Source organism: Lepidochelys kempii, chromosome 1 (genome assembly GCF_965140265.1).
Source record: "Lepidochelys kempii isolate rLepKem1 chromosome 1, rLepKem1.hap2, whole genome shotgun sequence".
NCBI classification, from domain to species: domain Eukaryota; kingdom Metazoa; phylum Chordata; order Testudines; family Cheloniidae; genus Lepidochelys; species Lepidochelys kempii.
In genome coordinates, this window is record NC_133256.1 from 207256972 (window position 1) to 207281513 (window position 24542).

General features: G+C 45.6%; 1 protein-coding gene across 1 annotated transcript in view; it reads right to left on the bottom strand.

Moving 5' to 3' along the window:
• The window catches only part of TBX15 (T-box transcription factor 15), a 134782-nt gene extending 113698 nt beyond the window's left edge, over positions 1–21084 (bottom strand). Inside the window, exon 1 of the mRNA XM_073329070.1 lies at positions 20626–21084. Within this exon, the coding sequence (XP_073185171.1) occupies positions 20626–20827 (202 nt within the window). The 5' untranslated portion in view covers positions 20828–21084. The remainder of the gene's footprint in view (positions 1–20625) is intronic.
• Positions 21085–24542: the final 3458 nt, after the last annotated feature.

The following is a 24542-nucleotide window of genomic DNA, read 5'->3' on the forward strand; positions in this document are numbered from 1 at the left end:
TACAGTTGCAAAGAGAATCTTCAAAGTCTGACACAAGGGTAACCAAGGCAGAGACATCTGCCTGAGTTTGTAGAGAGCCTGAAAGAGTAGCTCTGAGTTGTGAATGGCACTGATCATTTCGGTGGGTGCTAACTCGGATGTCGATGATGATATTTTATATGTCCACATTAACTATTTCGCCGCTCATCGCATATTGTAAGAAAGGAGAGGAAGTGTGATATTATAAAGATCTACACTAGTGTTTCCTAAGATATGGAGGGCATCCTCCTGGGGGGAGGAGGGAGAGGAAGGACTAGTTGGGAGTGAGAGGGCACAGAAGGTATATAAATTAGCATGAGTAAGCCTTTAACAACACATTCCAGGGCGGCAGGGGTATGTACAATTGGATTCATTTTCCTGGACTGGGGCTCAGCTTCCAAAAGTTTGGGAAATACTGCCTTAAATTATGAAGCAAATTATATGAAATTCAAAAGCCGTGTTAAAATAACCTTCACTAAAATGGAGCAGAAACTTCCCCAAGGCACGGTAGTGAGGTCATACTGAACCTCTATCATAAAAAAGGGTTGAGGCCCCTTTGAAAACTTGGGTGTAAAACTAGGGGAGTTTACCTCTCGGCGCCACAATTTCTCCAATTACCAAAGTCCGTCAGAGTCCGAGGAGTGGTAAGAATGCAACATGGAGACCTCGGAGTGTAAAATGTTGCTACAACCTTCCAAATGCACTACTCTCGAGTTGTTTTCCCCACATGTGTTAAAGATCAAACTGCTGACATCTCCCCCTGTGCTGTGCAAATGGCGCGCAGAATAAAAGAGCTGCCCGATTGTGCGGGAAACAAGGGCTGGGAGCTGGAAGCAATAATTGCTTGTCTCCGTTGCACATTCTCTGCAATCAAAATCCAAAAAGCAGGGGGACAGCAGACCCCTTCTCTTCCTTTTAGCCTGTATCTCAGATAGATACTTGGAGAGGAAACAAACTTTTCACCAAATCCTTTTCAATCCCAAAATTATTCTGACTTCATTATTTTGGGCCTGATCATGTTAACTTCACTTTCCTTGTCAATAGGATTTAAGGTGTGATGTCAGGGCCGGGGGTCCCTAAGCTTTAACTCAACCAGTTAAGTATGTGCCAAAAGCAATATGCCTTAGCTAGACTGGACTTTTAAAACATGTTAGTTAGCACACACCAACATAACCCTTTAAAGCTTGGCCTAGGCAGCGGATCAAATATTCAAAAACAGCTAAGTGACTTAGAAACCAAAGTCCCATTTTCAAAAGTGACATAGGCACTTAGGAGCGTAAGTCTCTACTTATATAAATTTTAGCCAAGCCATTACCCAGTGACGTTAGTGGGACTAGTCATATGAATAAGAACTCAGAGGACTTGTGGCTTGATTTTATTTTCTATTGCGGCATCTGGTGTCACCATAATGGGAGCGCACTAACAACATCAATACCTCTGAATGAAACCGTCCCAAGCTCCGGAATCAAAAATGCTAAACGTACCAAGAGACATCGTAAGGCAGGTGAAATAAAACCAAGGCTTCTTCCTCACTAGATTCCAATGAAGAGCAACCAAACAGATCAACAGTTTTATATTAAAAAGATTTTTTTTAAAGAATCAAATTTTGTCCCCGCCCGCTCAGTTCTAATACGAATCAAGCCAATTATTTCTTAATTACAATGAGCAGTTCTGTTTAAAAGGACATACTTGACGTGAAAAATCATATGCCTCTCTGAAATTTGCGTATCTCCTGGAGTTACTAATAATATCCAAGATTCCTGTGATCGGGGAATGGGAGGACAATATTTTACTCTGTGTTCTCCATGTGTTTAATTTGTGCCACTGGCAGCACTTTGTGCATGGGCAGTTTCAATTTCCCCTGTACAGCTGGCCCTGATCCTGCAACCGTTCTGAGTATGGTTACCTTTACTGCCACAAATGATTTCAGTGGGACTGCCCAGGGTTGCAAAGTTAAGCACATGCATAAGCATTTGCAGGTTTGAGGCCTTAGCTATCAAAATGGGGAAACTGACTAACTGAAATTACCTTGATAAGTATGAACAGAGAAGCAAAAAAGCTCTAATCAGAAATGTTTAAGGCATTTTTTAAAAAAATCAGCCCGTAATATAAGAAACTGAGTGATTTTGAAAATAGGCAGTATCAAAAAATTCATGTTGACAGCGTCCCTTTTGGACTGATGGCAGGATACAACCCCAGATTGCTTTGTTTGGCTTTTACTAGACTATTATTGTCTTTTGCTAAAAGCACCAGCAGTTCAAAGTCCAGTTTTCTTCTCCTTACGTCTGTTTTGCAGTTGCTCCTGAGTTATTCAACATTAAAACTTCTTTCTATTCTGCTTGGCCCACGCCTTGCTCACTAGATGTAAATGCTTCAGGAATTTCTCCAGCTCTGCTTCAGTTTAGCAGAGTGACAATCTTAGGCAAATGTTTTCAATGTGTCTTTCAATGTGTTGTTGGTTTTGAGGGGTGGGGGGTTGTTGTTTTTTTAAAACCTTCTGTTTAACACTGGGGAGTTTTAGAATTACCCTTTTTGAGAGAAAATTTCACCCCGACGCTTGTCTTCTGGGAAGCCCTGGCTGTCACAGAAACAAATCTATAGTATAAATGGGAGAGGTGAAGATGCAAAGTGGCTCTGATTAAAGACAGGGGAAAATTTCCTTCTGTTTCAAGATTTCTAATTAGCATCTTTTTTAAAAAGTTGTGAACTTCAAAGGACTAGTAAAGATTTAATCAGATAGATAGATAGATAGATTAGTTAGATAGATAGTACCAAAAAGACTATAAAAAATCATTAAGATAGACACACACAATTAAAACACACACTGACCAAAACTGCAGTTATCACTGCTGAAATAACAAGAACAATGGGAGTTGCTTCTAGTCAAAAATCCCTGTTATTAAAGGAGTGATAAATCTAAAAAATACAGAAAAATAAATTATATCCATTAGAAACAGGTGATGCAAGTGGCTCACTCCTGCAAGTTGCTGAGCTCTCTGACCTGATCCAGCAATGTTCTTAGTATGTGCTTAATTTTAGGTATGTGAGTACTCCCACTGAAGTTAATGGGACTATTCACATACTTAAAGTTAAGCATGTGCTTAAGTACTAATGAGTATCTAACCAAGTATGCAAAGGAAGCCATCATTATAAATGTTTTTCCAAGTTTCTTGCTTCTTTCTAATTAGTACATTTTTCTTTTCTCTGCCACTACAACTTGGCATTTAATTGGAGGGAAAAAATAAGCTGTTATTGCTCTGATCTTTGTAAATTCCTCCCTTAAAAAACTAAACTCTGTCTTCTCTCTTCTACATCTTCCTTACTAAGATATTTGGATCTGATGATTCTGAAAGATGACTCTTTGCTGTGTTTTAATCGGATTTAAAACTTTATCCTGATCATTGCAAAGTGGGCCAGAAACAGAAAGGTTTGACATGTCTCTGTTAACCAAGCCTTCTTACCTCAGCAGCGCTTGGCATGCAGAAAGACAAAAAGCCCTTTCTTTCTATCATTTTAATATGGGAAAACTTTATTTTTAAAATTTCCTTTAGTATGCTAGGTAGGATAAGCAGAACTATTATGTCAGGAATCTTTTCTTTTTCATAAACTAATTTCACTATAAAATCTATGATGGTTTAATCTGTGATGAATCCTGAACTGAAACAATGTGGGACTTGCATTCTATTTCACTGCAACTGTGATTTCCACTCTTTCCCCTTCCTCTCTAAGCAGGTTCCACTGTATTAAGGTGTTTGGGTTCCTGTGTTTTCTATTAGATCAATATCTACAACAATCCTCTATTACTGATCATGAAATGATGCCACTCTGAGACCCCATTCACACACACTTAACAACTTTCTGCTTCAAGGCCCTGTTCTCCTGCTCACAGCAAATGCAAAGAAGGGGTAACAATTCTAAGATTGTCCAGCTGAAAAAACTGTGAAAATGATATTAATAGAGGGTCACGATTTAATATGCCTTTAAAAACATCTGTTTCAACCCACCAATATGTAAATGGGTGATGGGCTATACAACCTACTTTTTGGAAGGCATCTGATCAACTCCACCTTCATGTTATTATTTCTTATTGTATTACCGTAGCTTCTGGGAACCCTTACCATGGGCTAAGACCCCATTGTGCTGGGAGTTGTACAAACAGAACAAAAAGGCAGACGCTGCCTTGAAGAGCTTACAGTCTAAGTCACGGGTGGGCAAACTACTGCCCGCAGGCCGGACCCAGCCTGTCAGGGCTTTGGATCGGGCCAGCGGGATTGCCCCCCCTGTGGTGCCGCAGGCCCTGCGCCACTCCCGGAAGTGGCTGGCACCACGACCCTGCAGACCCTGGGGGAGCAGGGGCAGAGGGCTCTGTGCACTGCCCTTGCCTGCGGGTACCGCCCCCGAAGCGCCCATTGGCTGCAGTTCCCTGTTCCGGGCCAATGGGAGTTGTGGGGGGCGGTGCCTGCAGGCGACGGTAGCACACGGAGCCCTTTGCCCCTGCTCCCCCAGGGGCCACAGGGTCGTGGTGCTGGCCGCTTCTGGGAGTGGTGCGGGGCCAGGGCAGGCAGTCAGGGAGCCTGCCCTGGGCCCAGTGCGCGCCGCTGCCATCCCGGCACCACTCCAGGTAAGCAGCACCAGGCCAGAGCCCGCACCCTGAACCTCTCCTGCACCCCGCACTCCAACCCCTGCCCTGAGTCCCTGCCGCACCCCACACCCCTCCTGCCCTGAACCCCCTGCTGCATCCCACACCCCTACTGCACCCCAAACCCCTGCCCTGAGCCCCCTCCCACACTCTGCACCCCCTCCCGTACCCCAACCTCCTTCCCTGAGCCCCCTCGTACACCCCACACCCCTCCTCTACCCCAACCCCTTGCCCTGAGCCCCTTCTTACACACCGCACCCCGTCCTACACCCTGCACTCCCTCCCACACCCCAACCCTACATTCATGGCCCTGCATGCAATTTCCCCACCCAGATGTGGCCCTCTGGCCAAAAAGTTTGCCCAGCCCTGCTTTAGCGCATAATGAATATGGAATAATTCCCTTTCCAGGACAATTTTGGGCTGTGTAATCACTCATGCTACAACTAGTGACAATTTGGGAATTCACAAACATTTTCAGGAATACCCAGCAGTTGTCCAAATACTTATAAATAACCAATAAAAAGGCCCCATCTGTGTGAATTCATGAACCAGGTTTTTCCACTATCCCGTGGTGGTCTGTGACAGTGTGATAAGGAAGCAGCCTTGTTCATAACATTTCAGATGAATCTAACTGGCCCTCGCCAGCATTCTTAGTCGATACTTTACCCATCTGTCTTGTACAATATATTGAACTGATTTCCCGTACCTGCATAAATGACATTGGACTGTAGTTAATAGGTTCTGTCTATTCCCTTCAAGAGCCAGGCTTGTCCTTATGTGCAAAAACCCACCAAGGGGAGGAAAAAACATCAAATTCCCATTCATGCATCACATAGTCTGGGGATGTGGTGTGCTCAGGCCCCTAACTCTCCCCTTCTCTTTCTTTCTCTCTGTAGTCCCTCTTCTCTCCCTCACCCATCAATCCCCCCATCTCTGCCTTGTTTCTTACTTTTGTGCTCCTATTAACTCCTCTGTTCCTGATTGCCCCATCACTCCACCCGGGTCATGATTTTATAGATCTATATAATCAAAACAAAAATTTAAAAATATACCTGATCGTTGATCACTTTACTTGTATGTTGTACCCTTTGCCTCCCCCCTTTGTCTATCATGCCTATCTCGATCGCAACCTCTTTAGAGCAGAAACTGTACTCCCAGGAAGCTTGACCCTAACTGAGGCTGTTAGGCACGACAGCAACAAAAACAATAATAATAATTGATCATTCCTGTGGCTCTCAGGGTTCTCTTTGATCTATTTCCCTAGCGCAGCTTCTCAGCCTGGAGTAGCTCAGCTCCTACAGGAGCCCAATGGACCCCCAGTCCAGCTGCTATCTCCAAACTCCTCTTCAAGGGACGGGTTGATATGGTGGAAGGGGACCATTAGTGCCCAAAGCCTTCTTTTCGGTAGATTTGATTTGCTAAAGGTTATGATTGTATTGGATCATTTGCTATTGTGTCCTGTATGAATTTCATTGGTCCTGTCTTCATTTTTATAAAAAAGTGACTAATTCCCCAAATTTTCCTGGAAAACCACACCCCCTCTCCCCCCCCGCCCCAGCTTCTTACCGCAGATCAAACAACAAATCTGGACCCCCCCCCCCCCGATGAGCCAGCACTTCAGCACACATTCCTTAATAAAGGAAATAGGTAAAGCCCTATCATGTAAGTATAGCCTCACAAAGTCTATTCACCAACACCATTTTCTGCAATATCGAAACAAATCACTACAAATCTCCACAACCATCCCAGCTCTTTGTGAGGGTTTTCTTGAATCCAGGAGCAAACACAGCTACTGTTTCAGGGCTAACCTGAGCAGTCACTAAGAGGGCAACACAACCTTTCTGCCACCCAGCCAGAAAGTTTCAAGATTTGCACAGCAGACCTGCCATGCTACAGTCTTGCATGGGTATCAGTAGCATTAAAGTGGATAATATGCCTGCAGTGCTGGGGAACAGACAGAGCCTTTACCTGAGTTGTTTGATGGACACTTTTTTTATTTGCTCCAAGCAGCCTGGACAGGAAACCCCAAAATCCTAGAACAATAAATCTTTTGTTTATTTTTTAAATTTGAGAGTGAAATAAAAACGTTTAGGCAGCTAGGACTATGTGCTGTACTATATGTTTCCAGGCCTTCCCACACACCTTAAGCACACTGCTTTGAAGGGTAGATCCAACTTCTTACGTTAAAAGCACAGCCTCCGAGTGGTCTTGCATTACGGGCTGTGAAGAAGTTACACCATAAAGAGGTCACATGCTAAAATGCCACAATGATGGGCACGTTATAAAAAACCTAAACTGACAACCAGATAGAAAGCATGAGGAGCATTACCGCCTGGTAACTTTACACTGGAGGCGGACTTGATTCCTTCCATTTGCAAAAAGCAGTCAGCCGGACCTAGAGCCACAAAGAGACGTAAGCATTGCAACACATAATTTTGGGCACCCTGCCACCCAGTGGAATCCTCAGCCTAGAATTCCTAGGCACCCCGAATAAAATGCATAAGGAGAGTTAGGTGCTTAAGAAAGGGATCCTCAGAAGCCTGCAGACTGAGCAAGAAGCTGTCTAAGCTAATCAGTCGGAAATGACAAGGAGAGGGGTGGGGCCAAAGCCTCATTCATCAAAGGGAGTTAGGCACCAAACTCTGGGCTGGAGGGCCTTGAACTGGGATTTCTTATATCCCAGCAGAGGTACCTGACTACCAGGCTATTGGGAGTTCTTAGCAGGAGGAAGGGGTTCTTTATGGCCTCTCTCAAGCACTCATTGAAGCTGTTCCACTGTGTAGAAATAATTTTTGGTGCAGGGTCTTGAGCCCAGCTCTCCCACATCCAAGGGGAGTGCCCTAGCTCTGGCCTATTGGGTATTCTGTGGATATGTATGCATACATACATGCACAAGCCCCCAAAATTCCCCAGCTAATCACCCCTAACCATCTTTTGTGGGGGTTAGGCACACTTTGAACACACCTGCCAGGTTGGGCCATGCAGGTGAGGGAATACCTACTTTGAAAATCCCACCAGGGCTTAGGTGTGAGCTAGGGTGCCAAGCAACTCAGCAGCATCAGGACTCAAGTCAGCTGTGCACATGCCCACCGATGACAACTTCTTTCGGCGATGTGTAGAATATGTACTTGGACAGCCCCCCAGCACAGGTTTAAGTAGCAGTGTAGACGGTGAGGTGAGTAGGGCTGTGGGTATGAACCCGAGTACATTCCTAACATGGCTCTCTACTAGCCCAAGCCAGGCTTTCCCATCTACACTGCTATTTTTAGTACATATTTTAATACAATTTTTAATATTTTTAGAGGCTATCCTGCTGCTTCCCTGCTGCTAGAGCCTTTCCCCACTGCAGGGAAAGAGTCGGGCACCAGGGAAAGGCTCTGGCAGTGGGGATACAGTGGGGAAAACCTCCCTCCTCTCCTGCCAGAACTTTTCACTGACACGTGTAGCTACACATAGCAGTGGGGACACGGTGCATTTTTCAGTATGGCGTGTAACTACGCAGCCCCTCCGTGCCACACAAAGTGGTGTGTAGTGTCAAGGTAGCCTTAGGTACCATCGGAATTTAGAGGCCTACAGCATTAGGCAGTGGCTGAGAGGGGGCTTTGAGAATCTGAGGGGCATAAAGTGCATCTCAGCTGCATTAAGTGGCAGTGAGGCACCTAAGTCCCTTTGTGGATCTAACTCTCTAGCTTTCCTCTAGCTTTCTCTATGATTGATCCAGCATCTCAGCACATCAGAGAGAGATGCCAGTATAAAAATCAGGAACACCTGGTGACTCCACAGATGGGGTGGATGGAGGGCAGTGGCTGGCGGTGAATGCCTGACTGGAGTAGCTGAGACCCTGGGTAACTGCCCAAGGAAGAGGTCATAATGATTTCAGTGGGAGTTTTGGATGATCAGCACCTCTGAAAATTAGGCCACAAAGGTTCAGACCTAAAAGGTCAGCACCATAAAGCCACTGTGCCTGGTGGGTGCTCAGCACTTTACAGGATTTGTCCCTAATACAGTAGCTAGCAGGTAAACAAGACTTCAGCATAACTTTAGGTTTATCATCTTCCACAACATGATAAAGAATAGGCACTTTGTTACTTCATTTCATTTTTAAATGTTGTATGTCATAGTCAGAGTTTAAGGCCAAAAGGGACCACTAGATCATCCAGCCTGACCACCGGTATATCACAGGTCACCAGCATCACTAAGCCACCCACACAGGAAACCCAACAGTCAGAATTAGACCAAAGTATCACAGCCTTGTGTGTGTCTGGTAAATACATAAAAAGAGCAATTTCAGAAGCACTTGCTACATTTGCAAGAGGAAATGTTGCCTAAAGATTTATGATCACCCATCTCAATTATCTCACGGAGGTTTATTTAAGCTTAGGCAGCATTTAGTATAATGTATGGGCTAGACCTTGCTCCCACGGAAACCAGTGGGAGTGTCGCTGTTAGCTACTGTGAGAACATGAGCAGATCCTATTCATTTTATTTCCTGTACTTTTCTCACCCAGATGCACAGGAGAGCTAATGGCAGAATAAAACCAGGTGAAATGTAATGCACATCCGAATGATTTCAGACGCACCGACTAAGATGTAGGGATAGCCGGACAGCACTGGGAAGATCTGGGAGCCAAGTTACACAAAATGTGATTTGTAAAGGTCATAAACAAGCCAAAACAGCTGGATATTTAAACTAATAACATCTTTGATCTTATAAAAGGATTTCTGAATGGGATTGAGGCTCATCAAAACGCCAAGCTGATTCCTAGTAACTGTGAGAAAATCACCTTCAATCTAATTTTCCTGGAAGAAGCAAATGGGATGAGGCAATGTACAGAACTTTCCTTCCTGAGCCCCACACTGGACATCGCTAGCTAGAGCCCAGGAGAGTTGCACAAGGTAAATACACTTCGCAATGTGAAGTCCTCAGGAATTGATGGTGCTGTGAAACTGATCGAAGAAACCAGAGCCACTCTGACATCTCCCGCTCGTGAGCTTTGGGTTGGTGTGTGGCAGTCCAGATCAGTTCAACAGACAGTCTGATAATAGAAAAGGAGGACTTGTGGCACCTTAGAGACTAACCAATTTATTTGAGCATAAGCTTTCGTGAGCTACAGCTCACTTCATCGGATGCATACCGTGGAAACTGCAGCAGACTTTATATACACACAGAGAATATGAAACAATCTGTGTGTATATAAAGTCTGCTGCAGTTTCCACGGTATGCATCCGATGAAGTGAGCTGTAGCTCACGAAAGCTTATGCTCAAATAAATTGGTTAGTCTCTAAGGTGCCACAAGTACTCCTTTTCTTTTTGCGAATACAGACTAACACGGCTGCTACTCTGAAGTCTGATAATACTGATTATAAAGATTATTAATTATGGGGCTTGTGAGACCACAAAGAGGTTTATAAAATGTAACCCTGAGTTTGGAACTGTGATTCTTCCCTGCCGATGGAACTTGTGCCGCTGCACTTGTGAGATAATTATCCAGCCACTCTCTAACACTAGTTTTATTTTCTTAAAATAATGTATTGATTAATTGAAAATCATAACAGTGCTAGGTTCTAACAATACGGCCTTGAGGCAATATAGTGTATGCAATTTGCTATGCAAACTTCCACAAATAGCTCTGCTGAAGCACCCTCAGTCCTGATCTGCATCCCTATTTCAATCCTGGGACATCTTCAGCAGCTCAGCTGTATAAATTATATGGAGGTTTTGCAATGTGTGCAGATGTTTATTAGAGTTTTTGATGAGAGACCACCAAATTTATGTTCCCTTGTGACCTGGTCTAGAGTTGAATGCAGCTCTCCAAAGGTAAGGTGAGGTGCTGGTGCACTAATTCACTCAGCACCAAGGCCTCAATATTGGGACCACATCCACAGAAATGTGCTGATTATTAATATAACTTGTATCAGTTCCTAACCAGTTTGTAAGCTACTCTTCAGAAACTGTAAATCTGTTATTTTAAGGCTGGTTGGCAGTAACTGCTTTCCAAGCTATGCCCACCAGCTTCCTGCCTGCTGTGGATATCACTGGTGATGTACATTTGACAACACTCTAGGTGTTTCCTATGTGCCCATCATGGAAGGCAGAGCCCTTGTCAGTGTGGTGGGGAAACAGAGACAGATTAGATGTGAACATGGAAGTAAATCTTAGGAAGACAAACTGTTAGTGGCTGGGCTGAAGTATTTGCTGGCCTCACTCTGGCCTACATTACAGTCATAATTTACATTTACAAATATAGATTTTAACATTTTAACAAACATTTTATATCTTACATTGTCTCTGGAGCAATCTTTGGACAACTATTTTGCATCTGTCACTGGATCTTCTTCACTCCATCTTCACAATATTGTCAGATCAATAGGGCTACTTAGAAAATGGCTCATGGAGATATTCATTTATCTAATCCTTTTGTCACTTCTCTGAATGATTTTGTAACTCATCATTTTCTAGTCTGCCAGTCTACTCAGTTAAAATATTGGTTTTGGTATGAATACTGCTGATAGAGCTTTAACTGGACCTAGGTTTTCTGATCATGTTACAGTTGTAAAATATCTTTACTGGCTTCCAGTAACATTTCAGTTTAATTTTACAATAATAATACTTTGCATTTTTCTAGACACTGTCACTGTTGGGCCTTACAAATATTACCAGAAGAAGAAGAAGTATTTTCTACCCAAGGATCTCAAAGTGCTTTACCAATCAGTTAGGTTAATATTATTATCTATATTTTACAGAGGGTGAAACTGAGGCTCAAAGGCCTTGTCTAGACTGACATTTTTTTCTGAAAAATATCCCAGCATTGCTAACAACGTGCAGTGCATCACTATTAGTGATAGCAGTTGAGAAAGCTCTCGTGTAGATATGGTACCGGAGAATGCCAATACTTTTAACATTGTGTTGTGTAGAGGAGCTCTAAGCAGGGTTAGATGACAAGGCGCTTTAAAAGACAAGGGTTACCTGGAGTCCTGTTTATACTATGCTTCCCATTGTTGCTGCTGCCAGCAGAGATGTACCATTTTTAGCAAAGATGGAAGTGTTTTTTCGTTCATTTGTTCATTTAAAAGGCTACTGTGGTTCAACCTAAAAGATTAAATGAAAGCTGGGAACACCATGCACCCTGACTAGCAAATTCTCATCATTTCACCTCTGCTTCTACTATTGAATATTAAATGCTTCCCTCTCCCCTGCTGCAAACCATACAATATCATTAAAAGTGTTTGCACAAGATGTTTGAGCACTAATATTTGGTCACAAACTAATAAAATTCCATCGCTAGGTACTGAGAAACCCAGGCCTTCTGGGAAACTATGATAATCTCAGAAGCCTTTTTTATAGTATACTAATACTTAAAGGAAGTATTTTTTCACACAATGCAGTCAACCTGTGGAACTCCTTGCCGGAGGATGTTGTGAAGGCCAAGACTATAACAGGGTTCAAGAAAGAACTACATAAGTTCATGGAGGATAGGTCCAGCAATGGCTATTAGCCAGGATGGGCAGGGATGGTGTCCCGAGTCTCTGTTTGCCAGAAGCTGGGAATGAGCAACAGGAGATGGATCACTTGATGATTACCTGGTCTGTTCATTCCCTCTGGGGCACCTGGCATTGGCCACTGTCAGAAGGCAGGATGCTGGGCTAGATGGACCTTTGGTCTGACCCAGTATAGCCATTCTTATGTTCTTATAGTAGAAAATCCCACCAACTTAACTAAAAAATTGATTTAGTTACACCAGCATAAATCCCTGCTATAGATGTACTTAAACTGGTTTACATTGCACTTAAACTGATTTAGCTTAAAGCATAAATTGGTTGAAGTGCTTTTTGAACCAGTTTCAGTAAATGTACATTAGGGGTTTGCCCCTGTGTAATTGCATTGATTTTAATGAGTTTTGTTACACCAGCACATTTTATAATATAGCCCAGGGCTCAGAGAGAGACAGAGAGAGAGAGATTTTAAAACCATGTTGGTCCTTGAGGGCCCAAGACTGCAAACCTTGTTTCATACAAGAAATCCATTGACTTCAATAGGAATACTTGACTTGTGTGAGTAATTCTTACTCATGTGAAGAGGGGTTTGCAGGACCAGGCCCTACAGCAATAGAAACGTTCTTCTCTGGAGGTACCAGACTTACAATTGTAGAATAATAGAAACGTAAGGCTCGAAGGAACTTCAAGAGATCATCTAATCCATCCCCTGCACTGAGCCAGGGTCTCACAATCTCGCTCTTGCTTTTCCATCTGAAAAAGGCATCAGTTTTCTGTAAAGACAGATATAGATAGACCAGGACACCTCTGCCTGAGGGAGACTAGCTAAGCTGATATTTGATATAAGAGCTCAGCCTGAAGTGGGAGGAAAGAGATGTGATGGATGGTTAGTAGGAAGTTACTTGACTTGTGCCTGTAATTGAAGCTCTTTGGATTTTCCCTGAGATCTCGTCACACACAAGAATGTCCTTTGAATTCCTGCCTTTTCCCACTTCATGCAGATGGAATAATTTTGGACAGTTTTGGATATTCAAAATAAGTCACAAAGAAAGCAAAACATTGTCTGATATGCTGTCTCCTTTCTAAGACTCTGCTGTCTTGGAAACAATTCCTGGATTTTTTCATATTATTCCATTACCTGCAGTCTTAGTTCAGTGTGAGTAATTCACTTCCCTGCAGGAAGAGTTTAACAGGCATGACAGCGAAGCCCACCAATTCAATAAGATATAGATTACTATAGAGATAAACCCTTCTCATTCACTCGCTCTTTCCTCAAGAATGAAAGGTCAAGGTTGGATGAACTTGAGCAACACAAACCTCGCCTGCACTCCCACACTGTACTCCTGGTTCCCATCTAGACAGCTCCATCTCCTTTTCTCTACCTTCTGACAGCAAGAGCCTCCACTCTATGGGCAAAGCGCAGGGGGAGCATACATGTCCTGGAGGTTACATTTTTATTATTTCCTCAAATTATCAAACACAGCACAGACTATCACAGTCTCAGCCACTTCTGCTCAAATACACATTTAGAGCTTTCTAGCTAACACTTAATTCTAATACAGCATTTGGGATCTGCAGATCACAAAGGGGGAGTAGTTTTCATACACCCCATTTTACAGATGGGCAAGCTGAAGCACAGAACGGTGACTTAACCTGTATAAGGTTCCACACCAAGTGAGTGGCAGAACTAAGAATGGAACTGAAGTTTCCCAACTCCTCTTCCTCTGCCCTGGTTGCCTCACCACACTCTATCAGATAGGTCTTAACCAAAACTCAACTCTAAACAACCAAAGCTGGAACCATATTTTGCAGCTTAGGCCCATGGGGGATATGTCCATCAATGGCTATTAGCCAAGATGGTCAGGGATGCAACCCCGTGCTTTGAGTGTCCCTAAGCATCTGACTGCCGGATGGTGGGACTGGACGACAAAGGATGGATCACTTGATAATTGCCCTGGTCTGTTCATTCTCTCCGATGTATCTGGCGTTGGCCACTGTAGGAAGACAAGATACTGGGCTAGATGGACCATTGGTCTGACCCAGTATGGCTGTTCTTATGTTCTTATTTCTAAACTATATACATTATACATAGATTCACATACATGAATAGGAACGTACGTAATAATGTATATACATTAAAATAACAAATAAAGTGGTGATTATATCTCTGGGATCAATTGTGAAAGCATGTGGCAAACTGTATTTATTGTTGCAGGAATTACCAGCCCTTTGACTCTCTTACCTGCTTTCTGCCCACTAATCCCTCTTGGCCAGGATTACTTCCCAGTTCTAAACCTCTGAGCAGATTTAGACAGCTGCTGTTTGTTGTAGTTATTTTAGACATCCTTGCTTTCTCCTTTCCTCAAAGTCTGGAATTTCTCCCACAAAATTACATGATGCTAAAGTGCAAGATGGTCAGTATTCAGTCCAGGGGCAGGTTTAAGATGAATAGCTCATGAACACTTAGGTCTAGGCATAAGAGCTTTCTATCAATGGAAAGGCCCTGGGAATTCCCCCCTAGCCAAGGGTGTAACGCTTTTGTCTCTAATATTGGTAGGACACAAGTCATCACACCATAAAATTAGGACAGTGTGGTGGAGCTTTTTTAGATCTTTCTAAAATGTATTATTTTCTCTCCCTCTAAAGCCCCACAGTAACTAGGCTGTATGCTGTGACAGGAAGAAGGATATGAAATGCTGATCGAATTTGACAAAATGTAAAACTCTCAAACATTTTCGTCTTTAAAATATGTGGCATAAACAATATCCTGGAGGACTGTGTAGCATCAAGGTGTTACAGGCATTTGTTTAGGGAAATGTGCATATTTCACTGGTGGCTTCTCTGCTTGTAGTATGGCTATCTTAAACTCAAAGAATAAAAACGCTTACCACACCACTTTGATCCCGCTCCCTCGCTCTCTAATACAGATAATGGGCCTGCCTATCTCTCTAAAAGTACAACGTTGGCAACTGAGAGAAGAACTGTGCTTCAAAGGAGAATCCAGATTTCAGAGGTTATCAGTCACCATGAGAAACTTCAGTCACAAATTTCTGATGAGCTGATGAGCTCACTAAACTCTCCCCCCAGCCTGCTAATTTCACTCCGTCACTGATGAAAGATACAGCTGTAAACAATGATGAATAAATTATACATAAAGGATTGAAAGATACAGTGATTAGGACACTGCGGACTTTAGCGCTGATCATACCTGGAAAATACCTGGAAACCCAGAGACACCAGGGATATGTGTTAATTGATTGACGGTCTAAAACCGTTACGGGGCTGGGCATTTCAGTGTCTGAGTTAACCCACCAGCTAGTTTTCCCCATCTCTGAACTGCGGCTAATATTCACCCACTTCCCAGAGGCATGGAACGCTCCGACTCATTCGTGTTTGCAGCGCGCGTTGAGATCCGCAGGTGACAGGCAGCAGCGCGGAGCAGAGCGTCATTACTGCTCGGGCAATAAGCCCCTGAGATGGGAGTAGCCTAGGCGAGGCCGTTCCGGGCAGGTCAAGGCCAGGCCCCTACAGCAGTTAATCTGCAGCACTAGGGACCAGAGTCATTGCTCCCCTGGGCCGCAAGCTCAGCTCCGGAGCCACTGCAAACCCTCGGCTAGGGAGGCCGCAGTGGGAGCAAGAGAGAAGGAGGCTCGCAGGGGGTGGGAGGCTCGCGGATCCGGGTGCTGAGCTTCCCTCTGGCCGCCTGCAGCTGCTCGGCTCCCGGCAGGGTCTCACTCAACGCCTGGCACCTACGTGTCAACCTGGCCGGCGCAGACAGAAGGGCCCTTTCACTCAAGGCGGTGCATGTGCCGCAGCCCTGGTGAAAGGAGATTTCAGCGCCTGCCTCCTGCCAGGCCTGGGCAGGCTGCGTCCTCCATTAGCTCCCAGCCCCACGGCAGCTCCCCGCGCCACTCCCCTGCGCTCCACGCTGGCCCAGGGCTGCCGCGGGCTTTCCTTCATATTCGCCCCTCATCCTCGCCCAGCCGCCCGCAGCAGGCCCTGCACATGCCCCGGGGCCAGGGCCAGCCCCCCCCCCCCCCCTTCATAGAATCTCAGGGTTGGAAGGGACCTCAGGAGGTCATCTAGTCCAACCCCCTGCTCAAAGCAGGACCAATCCCCCATTTTTGCCCCAGATCCCAAATGGCCCCCTCAAGGATTGAACTTGCAACCCTGGGTTTAGCAGGCCAATGCTCAAACCACTGAGCCATCCCGCCCCCCAAAAGAAACCCGAACCTGCGCGGGGAGACCCCAATGGGTTTCTAGTCCATCGCCTTAACCACTGGCCCAGGACTACACTGCTGCCCCAGGCCCAGCCCGCTCCCCTAGCGCTGCTGCGGGCCGCGTGGCAAGGCCAGTTCTGAGACCCAGCCGGCCTCCTGCTGCTCCGGGCTCCCCCCAGCCGGCCTGCTCGGCCCAGCCACCCAGCGGAGCGGTGGGGATCCGGAACCACCCCCCGTTCTGGGCCTAAGGCCTGGGCTCCGGGCCCTGGGCAGAGGAGCGGAACTGGGCTTCGCTCCCCCCCGCACGGGGAGGGGGGGGAGGGGTCACTGCCTGGAGCCAGGGCGCATTTTTAAGGCTGTATTGACACTTGTGGGGCGTTTTTCCTTGCGAGGACTCTGCGCTGACCACGCCGTTACCGAATAAGCCCGCCTCACCCTGGCGCCTCACCCCGCGCGCACCCATTCCTGCAGGGCCCCGGCCCCTCACGCAGGGACAACCGGCACCGGCCGCCGGCTCTCTCGGCGCGGCCCACACACGCGCTTAGAAAGTCTCCAAACAGCCCCGGCCACGCCGGGTGCACACGGCACGAGACCCCAGCTCACCCGCGAGGGGGGCGTCACCCCGGGTGCCTTTCGCCTAGCGCTGGGATTCAAAGCCAGCTTCAGACCCGCCTCAGCCGAGCCGCCTAGAGCCGCCCGGCCCCTCTGCCGGCGGGAGGCATGGCTGAGGCATCAGTAACGCGCACCTTTAGAAACCCCGAAGCTTTCTCCAAGTCATTCTCCCCCGCCACAGGCAGGGCCCTTCACTTCGGGAGAGGGGGGGGCTCTGCCCGGCTCAGGCTCTCAGGTCTCCTTCCTGTTGAATACACCCGCACGCAAGGCCTTGGGCATGGCCGGGAAGTCCCACTACTCGGCGGTTTGTTTAACCCAAAGGGAGACGTGTGGACGTGCCGAGGTCCCCCCCAGGTGCACGCGGTTTTGTGCGGAATGGCTCTGGCCCGATGCAGCGCGGGAGTCGCCAAAAGGGCGCTGCCAAACAAGACTGAAAAGGAGACGCGGCGTCCGGCAGCAACACCGGCATTAGCGTGTCCCAGAACACGCCATTCCGACAGCATCCAGTCATCCCGCTCGCTCGGGCAGGTCCCCGGGGAGAGGCGTTAACACCTCAGCTACCCCCTGCTAAACCCAAACCCCAGGCGCCTTGATAACGAAGAGAAAACTATGGAATTGAAGTAGCAAACGAGTCCCAGCTACGCCCGGCTTCCATTACATAGTACAGACAGGCGTCGCAATATAGTAGCATGAATTACTATTAATGATTGGTTATTAAGTATTGGTTACTTATTATGCATTGTTATTATTTAGAATATTTTATGCTCGGCCTAATTGTCATGATTCTAAAACCTCTCGGTATCCAATTTTGTTTCTTTAATTTCAATTTAATACAATTAAAATTAAACCCTAGTAGGTAACGGAAAACTTTTAACAAAAATTGGCTTGAAAATATGGAATTGATGGGAAGTAATAAGAATAAATCCACTGTCGACGTACAACATTGTTGATTATTTGCTGTAATATTTGGTGCAAACACTTTGAATTTGGGCTATTATCTTTTTTGTTTATCTTCTAATGCATCTTTTGAGATTTATTAAGATTTAAATACTTTAGCTTCAAAGTTTGCATTTAATTGGTAATTTTGTTGTTGTAAATAAGCATGGTATATGGTCTACATGTATATGTATATAGATGTTTGTATCTATATCAGCTAATCTGTTTTCACCCAGTAGCAAAGGAAAACTACAGTAGATTTGGACTGAGTTGATTTAATGAAGTGATTGTGCAAATTGCACTCGCAGATTTTTTTTATATTTATTCTAGCACCCTAAAAATGATTTTAAAATCTGGCCTTGATTTGCTGTGCTTTATGAAAACACTTTGCTTTCCAATATTTCAGACGTTAGCAGCCGTGTTTACCCGCTTTCCAAGTCTGGCGCTTTGGGGTGTCTCTCTTTATTCCAGATTCATGCAGAAATGGACAAGTTAAACAGTCTTATGCTTTGTGTGTAACCTCCAATAAAGGGTATTAATTGGAAATTAAAATAACAAAAAACGGGATAACACGCAGATCTGCCAGATTACTGAAGAAGGGATTTTATTGGTTGATTGATTGATTTTCTTGAGGAATAATTAGTAAACTAGGTTTACTTCTCTCTCTTTCTTTTTATTCTTGTCTCCACTCTTTCTCATTGCTAGGGAGCATTTTCTTCACAGGGAATTCCCTAACCATAAAATTTTAGGCAGGTCTCTTTGGGTTACATAGGGAGAAGAAACTGAAGTTGTCGCAATTCAGATAACTATTATTAATCATAAAATTCCTTGAGAGCTGGAGGGAGGGGGAAAGGGTCTCGAGAATTTTCAATATTTTCCCACCTTCCTTTTTTTAAAATCCTTTTTTACAATTGTAAACTTTTGACCAGTACCTTTCTGTCCGATTTTTATGCTGGATTTGAGAAAAGCGATCTTTATTTAGTCATTTAAAATTGTACAAAAAATTACGTATTTGCGTCCCAAAGTATCGTGGGTTCAAGTGAGTACAGGAGGCATTGATTTTTTCAGCGAGGAACCGAAAACTCTTCCTTCCCCAGACACAAAAAGTGATTTGGACATTATTTAGAATTCCCTTTCGCCACTAAGCATAATAATAATGGTAATAATAATTGCTGTAATCGCATTTTAAGATATTGTGTAGCCGCAACGAGCCGAAGGCAACTAGCCTAGCAAGACGGTTGTGTCATCGGGTGAAAAGGAATAGTTTTCATCCAGTGTCTGTTTTCTTTCCCCCCGTAGCTCTAGCCGTGGCATTGATCCGTACTTCTGTACTCCCTGAGAATATTTACAGACAGGGACTTCTGTGGAATACATTTGCTTTTTAAAATGGAAATTAGGCATGAGTCAAATCACCAAGGGACAATAGTTGAATTTTTCACTCAGGCAAATCTCTTAATTAAGTCAATATTTTAATTCTTTTTTAAAACAAGTAAAAACTGAGTGAGAGAATCCAGCCTGTTCTCCCAGACAATCCTCAGCAGGAATCCGAGCTGCGGCCAACCGGCCTGTCTTTTACCTTTTGTGTTGTTACCCCCGGGGGTTGTTTTCCACATATTACCCAGTATCTGTCATTGAATGCACGTAGGCAGTATTGAATCTAGGACTGTAATTCAGCCGTCTTTTAATGCGTTTCATTTCTTTCCCTTTCCCTTTCTACCGGAAAGGCTGGAATCGAGGAGGGCCAGGCCCAGGGCGCAAGCGGGGAGATCGCTACTATTACAAGGGGCCGCCTGGCCGGGAGCAGAGCTCCCCACCGAACGTAAGGGCGAGCCCCGCTCAAAGCCGGACCGGCTCGTATGGCCCGGGGCTGTCGGCCTGAGCCGTCAGCCGGCTGCTGCGGGCCTGTCACTGCGGCGCTGGGACCTCTCTCCCCAGCACAGAGAGCTAGCTCGGCACGAGCGCCAGCTCCCTCCGGGGCCCGATCCTGCCGCCTTCACCCTCAATGGCACTTTGCCCGTCGGCCTCCCCGGGGTCAGGATCAGGCCCCAGCCCCCTGGGGCCGCTCAGGGCGGGCTTCGCTGCACAGGGCATTTTACCCACGCCTGCTGCTCCCTGCGTTTCTGTGCTGCTTTCACTGGCCAGCCCCAGCACGGGCGTTTCTCGCAATCCGCGCTCCGTCAGGCCGGCTGGAGCTTTCGCCTCCTGCCAACAGCTGTTCGCCCCGGACTGGGCGCTTTTGTTTTCATGGGAGCCAAGTGCCTGCAAAAGCCGGGCGAGGCGGCTCACAGAGCGTGCTTGGGAGTCCGGAACCGGGGGGAACCACCTCGCCGCCCAGTATTGACCCCCCCCCGCACACACACTCACTCACACTCACACACACACACACACACACACACACTCTCCAGTGCTCAGAAATGGCACTAGTTGCTCGGCGCCCTGCAAAGCGGCGGCGCAAGGCAAGGCGGGTGTCCGAAGCCAGCCGGCAGCTAGCAATGCCCAGCGCGCTAGAGAGACCTGGGGAGGTGGGGGGGAAGCAGCGGCGCCGTGCCCCGCCTGGGGGCTGTCAGAGCCAGAGAAAGGGAGCGGGAGACAGTCCCCTCTCCGCCAAGCAGGAGACCGGGGGCTGGGCAAGGCCCGCGAAGGGGCCCGCGGCTGCGAGGGGCTCTTTGGGAAGCGCGGTGGGGATAGAAAAGACGGGTCACTAACCGGGGTTGAGGTCCAGGCACTGGCTCGGGTCTTCGTTCTCCCCTAGCTGGCCATTGGGGCTGAGGCTCTCCATGGACAAATCCAACCCCTTGTCCTCCCAGTCTCGCAGTTTCCGCTTTTTATTTGTCCCAATCAAGGCTTCTACCGAGAAAGCGTGAGCCCGGGAGCTGAGGGCTACTGCAGATCTTCTCCGCTCACTCATCTTAGCCCCCAGCCCGGAGCCGCGCCAGAGGAGCAACCGGGGGCTCGGACGGCAGAGCTTGGGGAGCAGAGGCAAAGGCCGTCGCCTCTCTCCCCACCAGCCCCTCCCCAGCTGCGCCTCCAGAAGAGCCCTGAGTCCTCTGTCGGCTCTACATGAGGCAGGGCCGGGCGAGAGTGGGCAGCCCAGGTCCTCAGCACTTGCTCAGAGGGGTTGCAGGCTGGATTGCATCTTTTTTCCCCCCCTCTCTCTCTCCTTCCCCTTCTGCCTCCCTCTGATTGATACAAACTTCTGGGAATTTTTTTCCCAAAGAGTTAGGCAGGCTGCTTGCGCCTGTCAAAAAAAAAAAAAAAGTCCCTGGCCAATAGGAGGAAGGGAAGGAGAGAAAACCAAAAGCTGAAACCCAATGAGGAGGGGAGAGAGACTCAGGCTTGAGGGCTAAGAATTTGGCCTGGTGGGTCCTGGAACCCTGGAGGAGAATTAACCCTTTGAAGAATGGAGACGGGCAGGGGGAAAAAGCTAGCTATAAATGCAGCGCGGTGACAACGCCAACGCTTATCTAACCCCCTCCGCACCCAGAGTTTTTAGCGACTTCTGGCCACTAAAGCACCAGAGTATTTGGAAGGGCCTTAAAAGGTGGGACTTAAAGATCAGGGACTGTTTGCAGGACGCCCTCAAACGCCGCGCTGTTGTCTTTGTTGCTGCTGCTGCTGGTGGTGATGGTGGTTTCCCGTTCAAAAATAAGGGCTTTGTGTATGAGACCCGTTTTCCCTCGGAACGATGTCAGATGTTTAAGTGATTTTGATAACCATCGGGCTGTGAAATCGGCGTTAAACTGACTGCGCCATTTTGCCCTAAGTTTTAAATATTTGCTACCATTGGGACTACCTTATATTTTGGCATTTGGATTTTTTCCATGTTCTTTTGCTAGTGTATAATTTTATCCCGCCAGAGAAAATCCGCTCAAGGCCAACTCTGGCACAGGCAGTTGTCTGGATATTTATTCAAAACCTTAATTAAGGATTTTTCATACAGCGCTGTTTGAGATTTATATACACATAAATAAATAATAGTATATATCTGTATAACCACCTGGGTAGTGAGTTCGTAGTAAACAGAAAATTAGCTCTATTTACCAAGAAAAAAACCCCACGATATGTTTCCGCTCATGTTTTTCTTTCAGCAAGAAACATATTTTGAATGATTAGCTAGAAAGATAAACACAACGCTGAGCATTTAATGAAGTAAATAATAAATGAAACATGGAAAATATATCAACAAAATAGAAATTAGAAAAATAGAAGGCCGACCGACATGATAATTGGATCTTCCACATCTAATAAATTAGGAGGAAAATGTAATAGACACTTCAAATTCAGTAATGGATTGATTGATTGATCGATTTATGTATTTATTTATTTATTTCGATGGTTACAGAAGGAAAAAGAGAGAAATGGCTGACCTGGAGCTGTTTTCAAAGTAGGTAGAATGGCTGGACATGGTTAAGCTAATTTTAAATTAACCTTTGCGATGGAATCGCCATCCCAAAGACTTCTGGGCAGAAATCAAAACTTTGAGCATAAAAGTGCTGGAACTCTGAGCATAAGTGCATAAGTGCTGTTGCACCTCCTGGCTTGAAGGGTTCCCATCATATACAGGCTTTACAGTTTGCTTCAGTAGCTCTCCGCACCCCCATTGTACACATTGTTCCAGCGCCCCTGACTTTGGGGCAGCCGTGGATCAGTTTCTGGGGCTGAACGCACACACATCCATGTCTAGGTGTGTGGTATCAAAGACGCTTTCACAGCTCTCTTTCCATCCCAATACTCTGAAGTCCTCTGGTAAAGTTAAAGCAATAACCTTTTGCGAGGAAGAGGTTTTAAAGATAAAAGACCTGAAAGGTGTGATTTCAACGGCTGAGTAACACGGGGAAACTCGATGCAATTTTCCTGAGCGGGAACTGGGAATTGTTTTTTTCAAAATATATCGCTTTCGACGGCTCACTTCCATAGACACCGGGCACATATTCAGCGACAAACTGGGGTGCACTGGGGTATTCTTGCCTTTCCCTGCATCGCAGGCCATTTGGGGCTTAGGGCGTTCTCAGCTAGCCCTGGTTACAAAGGGACCATTCGGAAGGGAGGTTTTGAGGAAGCTAGAATTATTATTTATTATTATTATTTACATTCTTAGGGAACTGGAAAGGTCAGACTTATTTAAATACGATTGTTTTCCAGGGGTTTTCGCTCTAAACCTAATAGAGAAGAAATTTCCTGAAAAATGATCCCCTCTTTTCTGCACTCCTGATAGCATTCTTCTGCGAGATAGACACAGCCAGAACGATTTTACAGGAGAGTCGCAAGTTAGGAGGTAGATTTGAAGGGGGAGGGGGGAGACCAAGAAAACACAGAATCACTTATGAAGTTCAGCAAAACGGAATTGTATTTGAAAAGCAGTATATTTAAATCCCATGTTGAGCTTATATTTCCTTCAGATACGTTTCTCAGGCTTTTTAAAAAGTGTTGGTTTAGTAGACAATAGTTTTTTTAATTATCTACCAATTTTCATTCTAATTGTTAAGATATATAGATCACACACACACACACACACACATCCCCCGCATGTGCTATACAACCTTTAGTTTCAAAGGTTCTGATACAGGAACAAGTTTTTTTAATAAAATGTACAAAACCTCTAGCATATCTAGATTACATCCCATAATCATACAATCGATAATTATAGACTCAAAGGGTCACAGAGTTTGTCAATAATTGAGAAGAAGCAAGATTTTCAGATACTAATTTCCATTTGATAAAGTTTTTGGGGAATTTGGATGCCATCAGTATATATTACTATAGGGCTGTGTTTTACATTTATTATCTCGAAGACACAGAAAGAGGTCAAAATTCCCTAATATCATTGTGACCTGTAGAATTTACGTGCCTAATGCAAATGGTAGATCTAATGAATGTTGAAAATTTGACCAAAGTTGTGACCAACAACACCCGACCTGTTAGGAGCTTCTCATTTACTTTAAACCAAGCGCAAAAACGCAAAGCAAAGAAATGCCTCTGTTTCTTTGAAATGTGGCCACCGTTACTGCACACGACAGAAAGTAGTTTAATAGGCTTGTTGTTGTTGTTGTTATGGGAAAACAAAGGCTGCCCTCTTGCAAAGATTTCTTCTTGTGTGTTAAGAAGTGTTGTCTGTGCGAGTCCTCGCTAATCAGAAGCAAACATAAAATGGAATCTCCACTCAGTCTTAAAAGTCTAGGGCCAAATCCTGGTGCCTTATTCACACCACGAGGAAGTCAATAAGTCAAACTCAATGGAGTTGCCCCAGGGATTAATTTGGCCCATTGGAGTTCTGCTCGGGTGAACTAAAAGCGCAGTATTTGGGACTAGCATCTTGGTTACAGCTGTGTAACTCTGGAGTCACTCCATTGAAGTCAGTTTGGAGTTACTCCGGATTTACCCCAGAAACTGGTGTCAGAATTTAACCTTGCCTCATTAAAAAATAATGTATCTATCTCATAGGAAATTCCTGGTCCTTAATCCAGGAGCGAATAGCCCTGATTTGCAGGAGTAGCCCGCATTGTCAAGGAAACTGCTCCGCTGAATAAAAGACCCAGGGTTGCAGGGTACGGTCCGAGGGTGTATAAAGAAATCAGACTCCAGCTTTCCAGTCGTCGCAGTGCAAGCCTGGAGATATTCCTTTC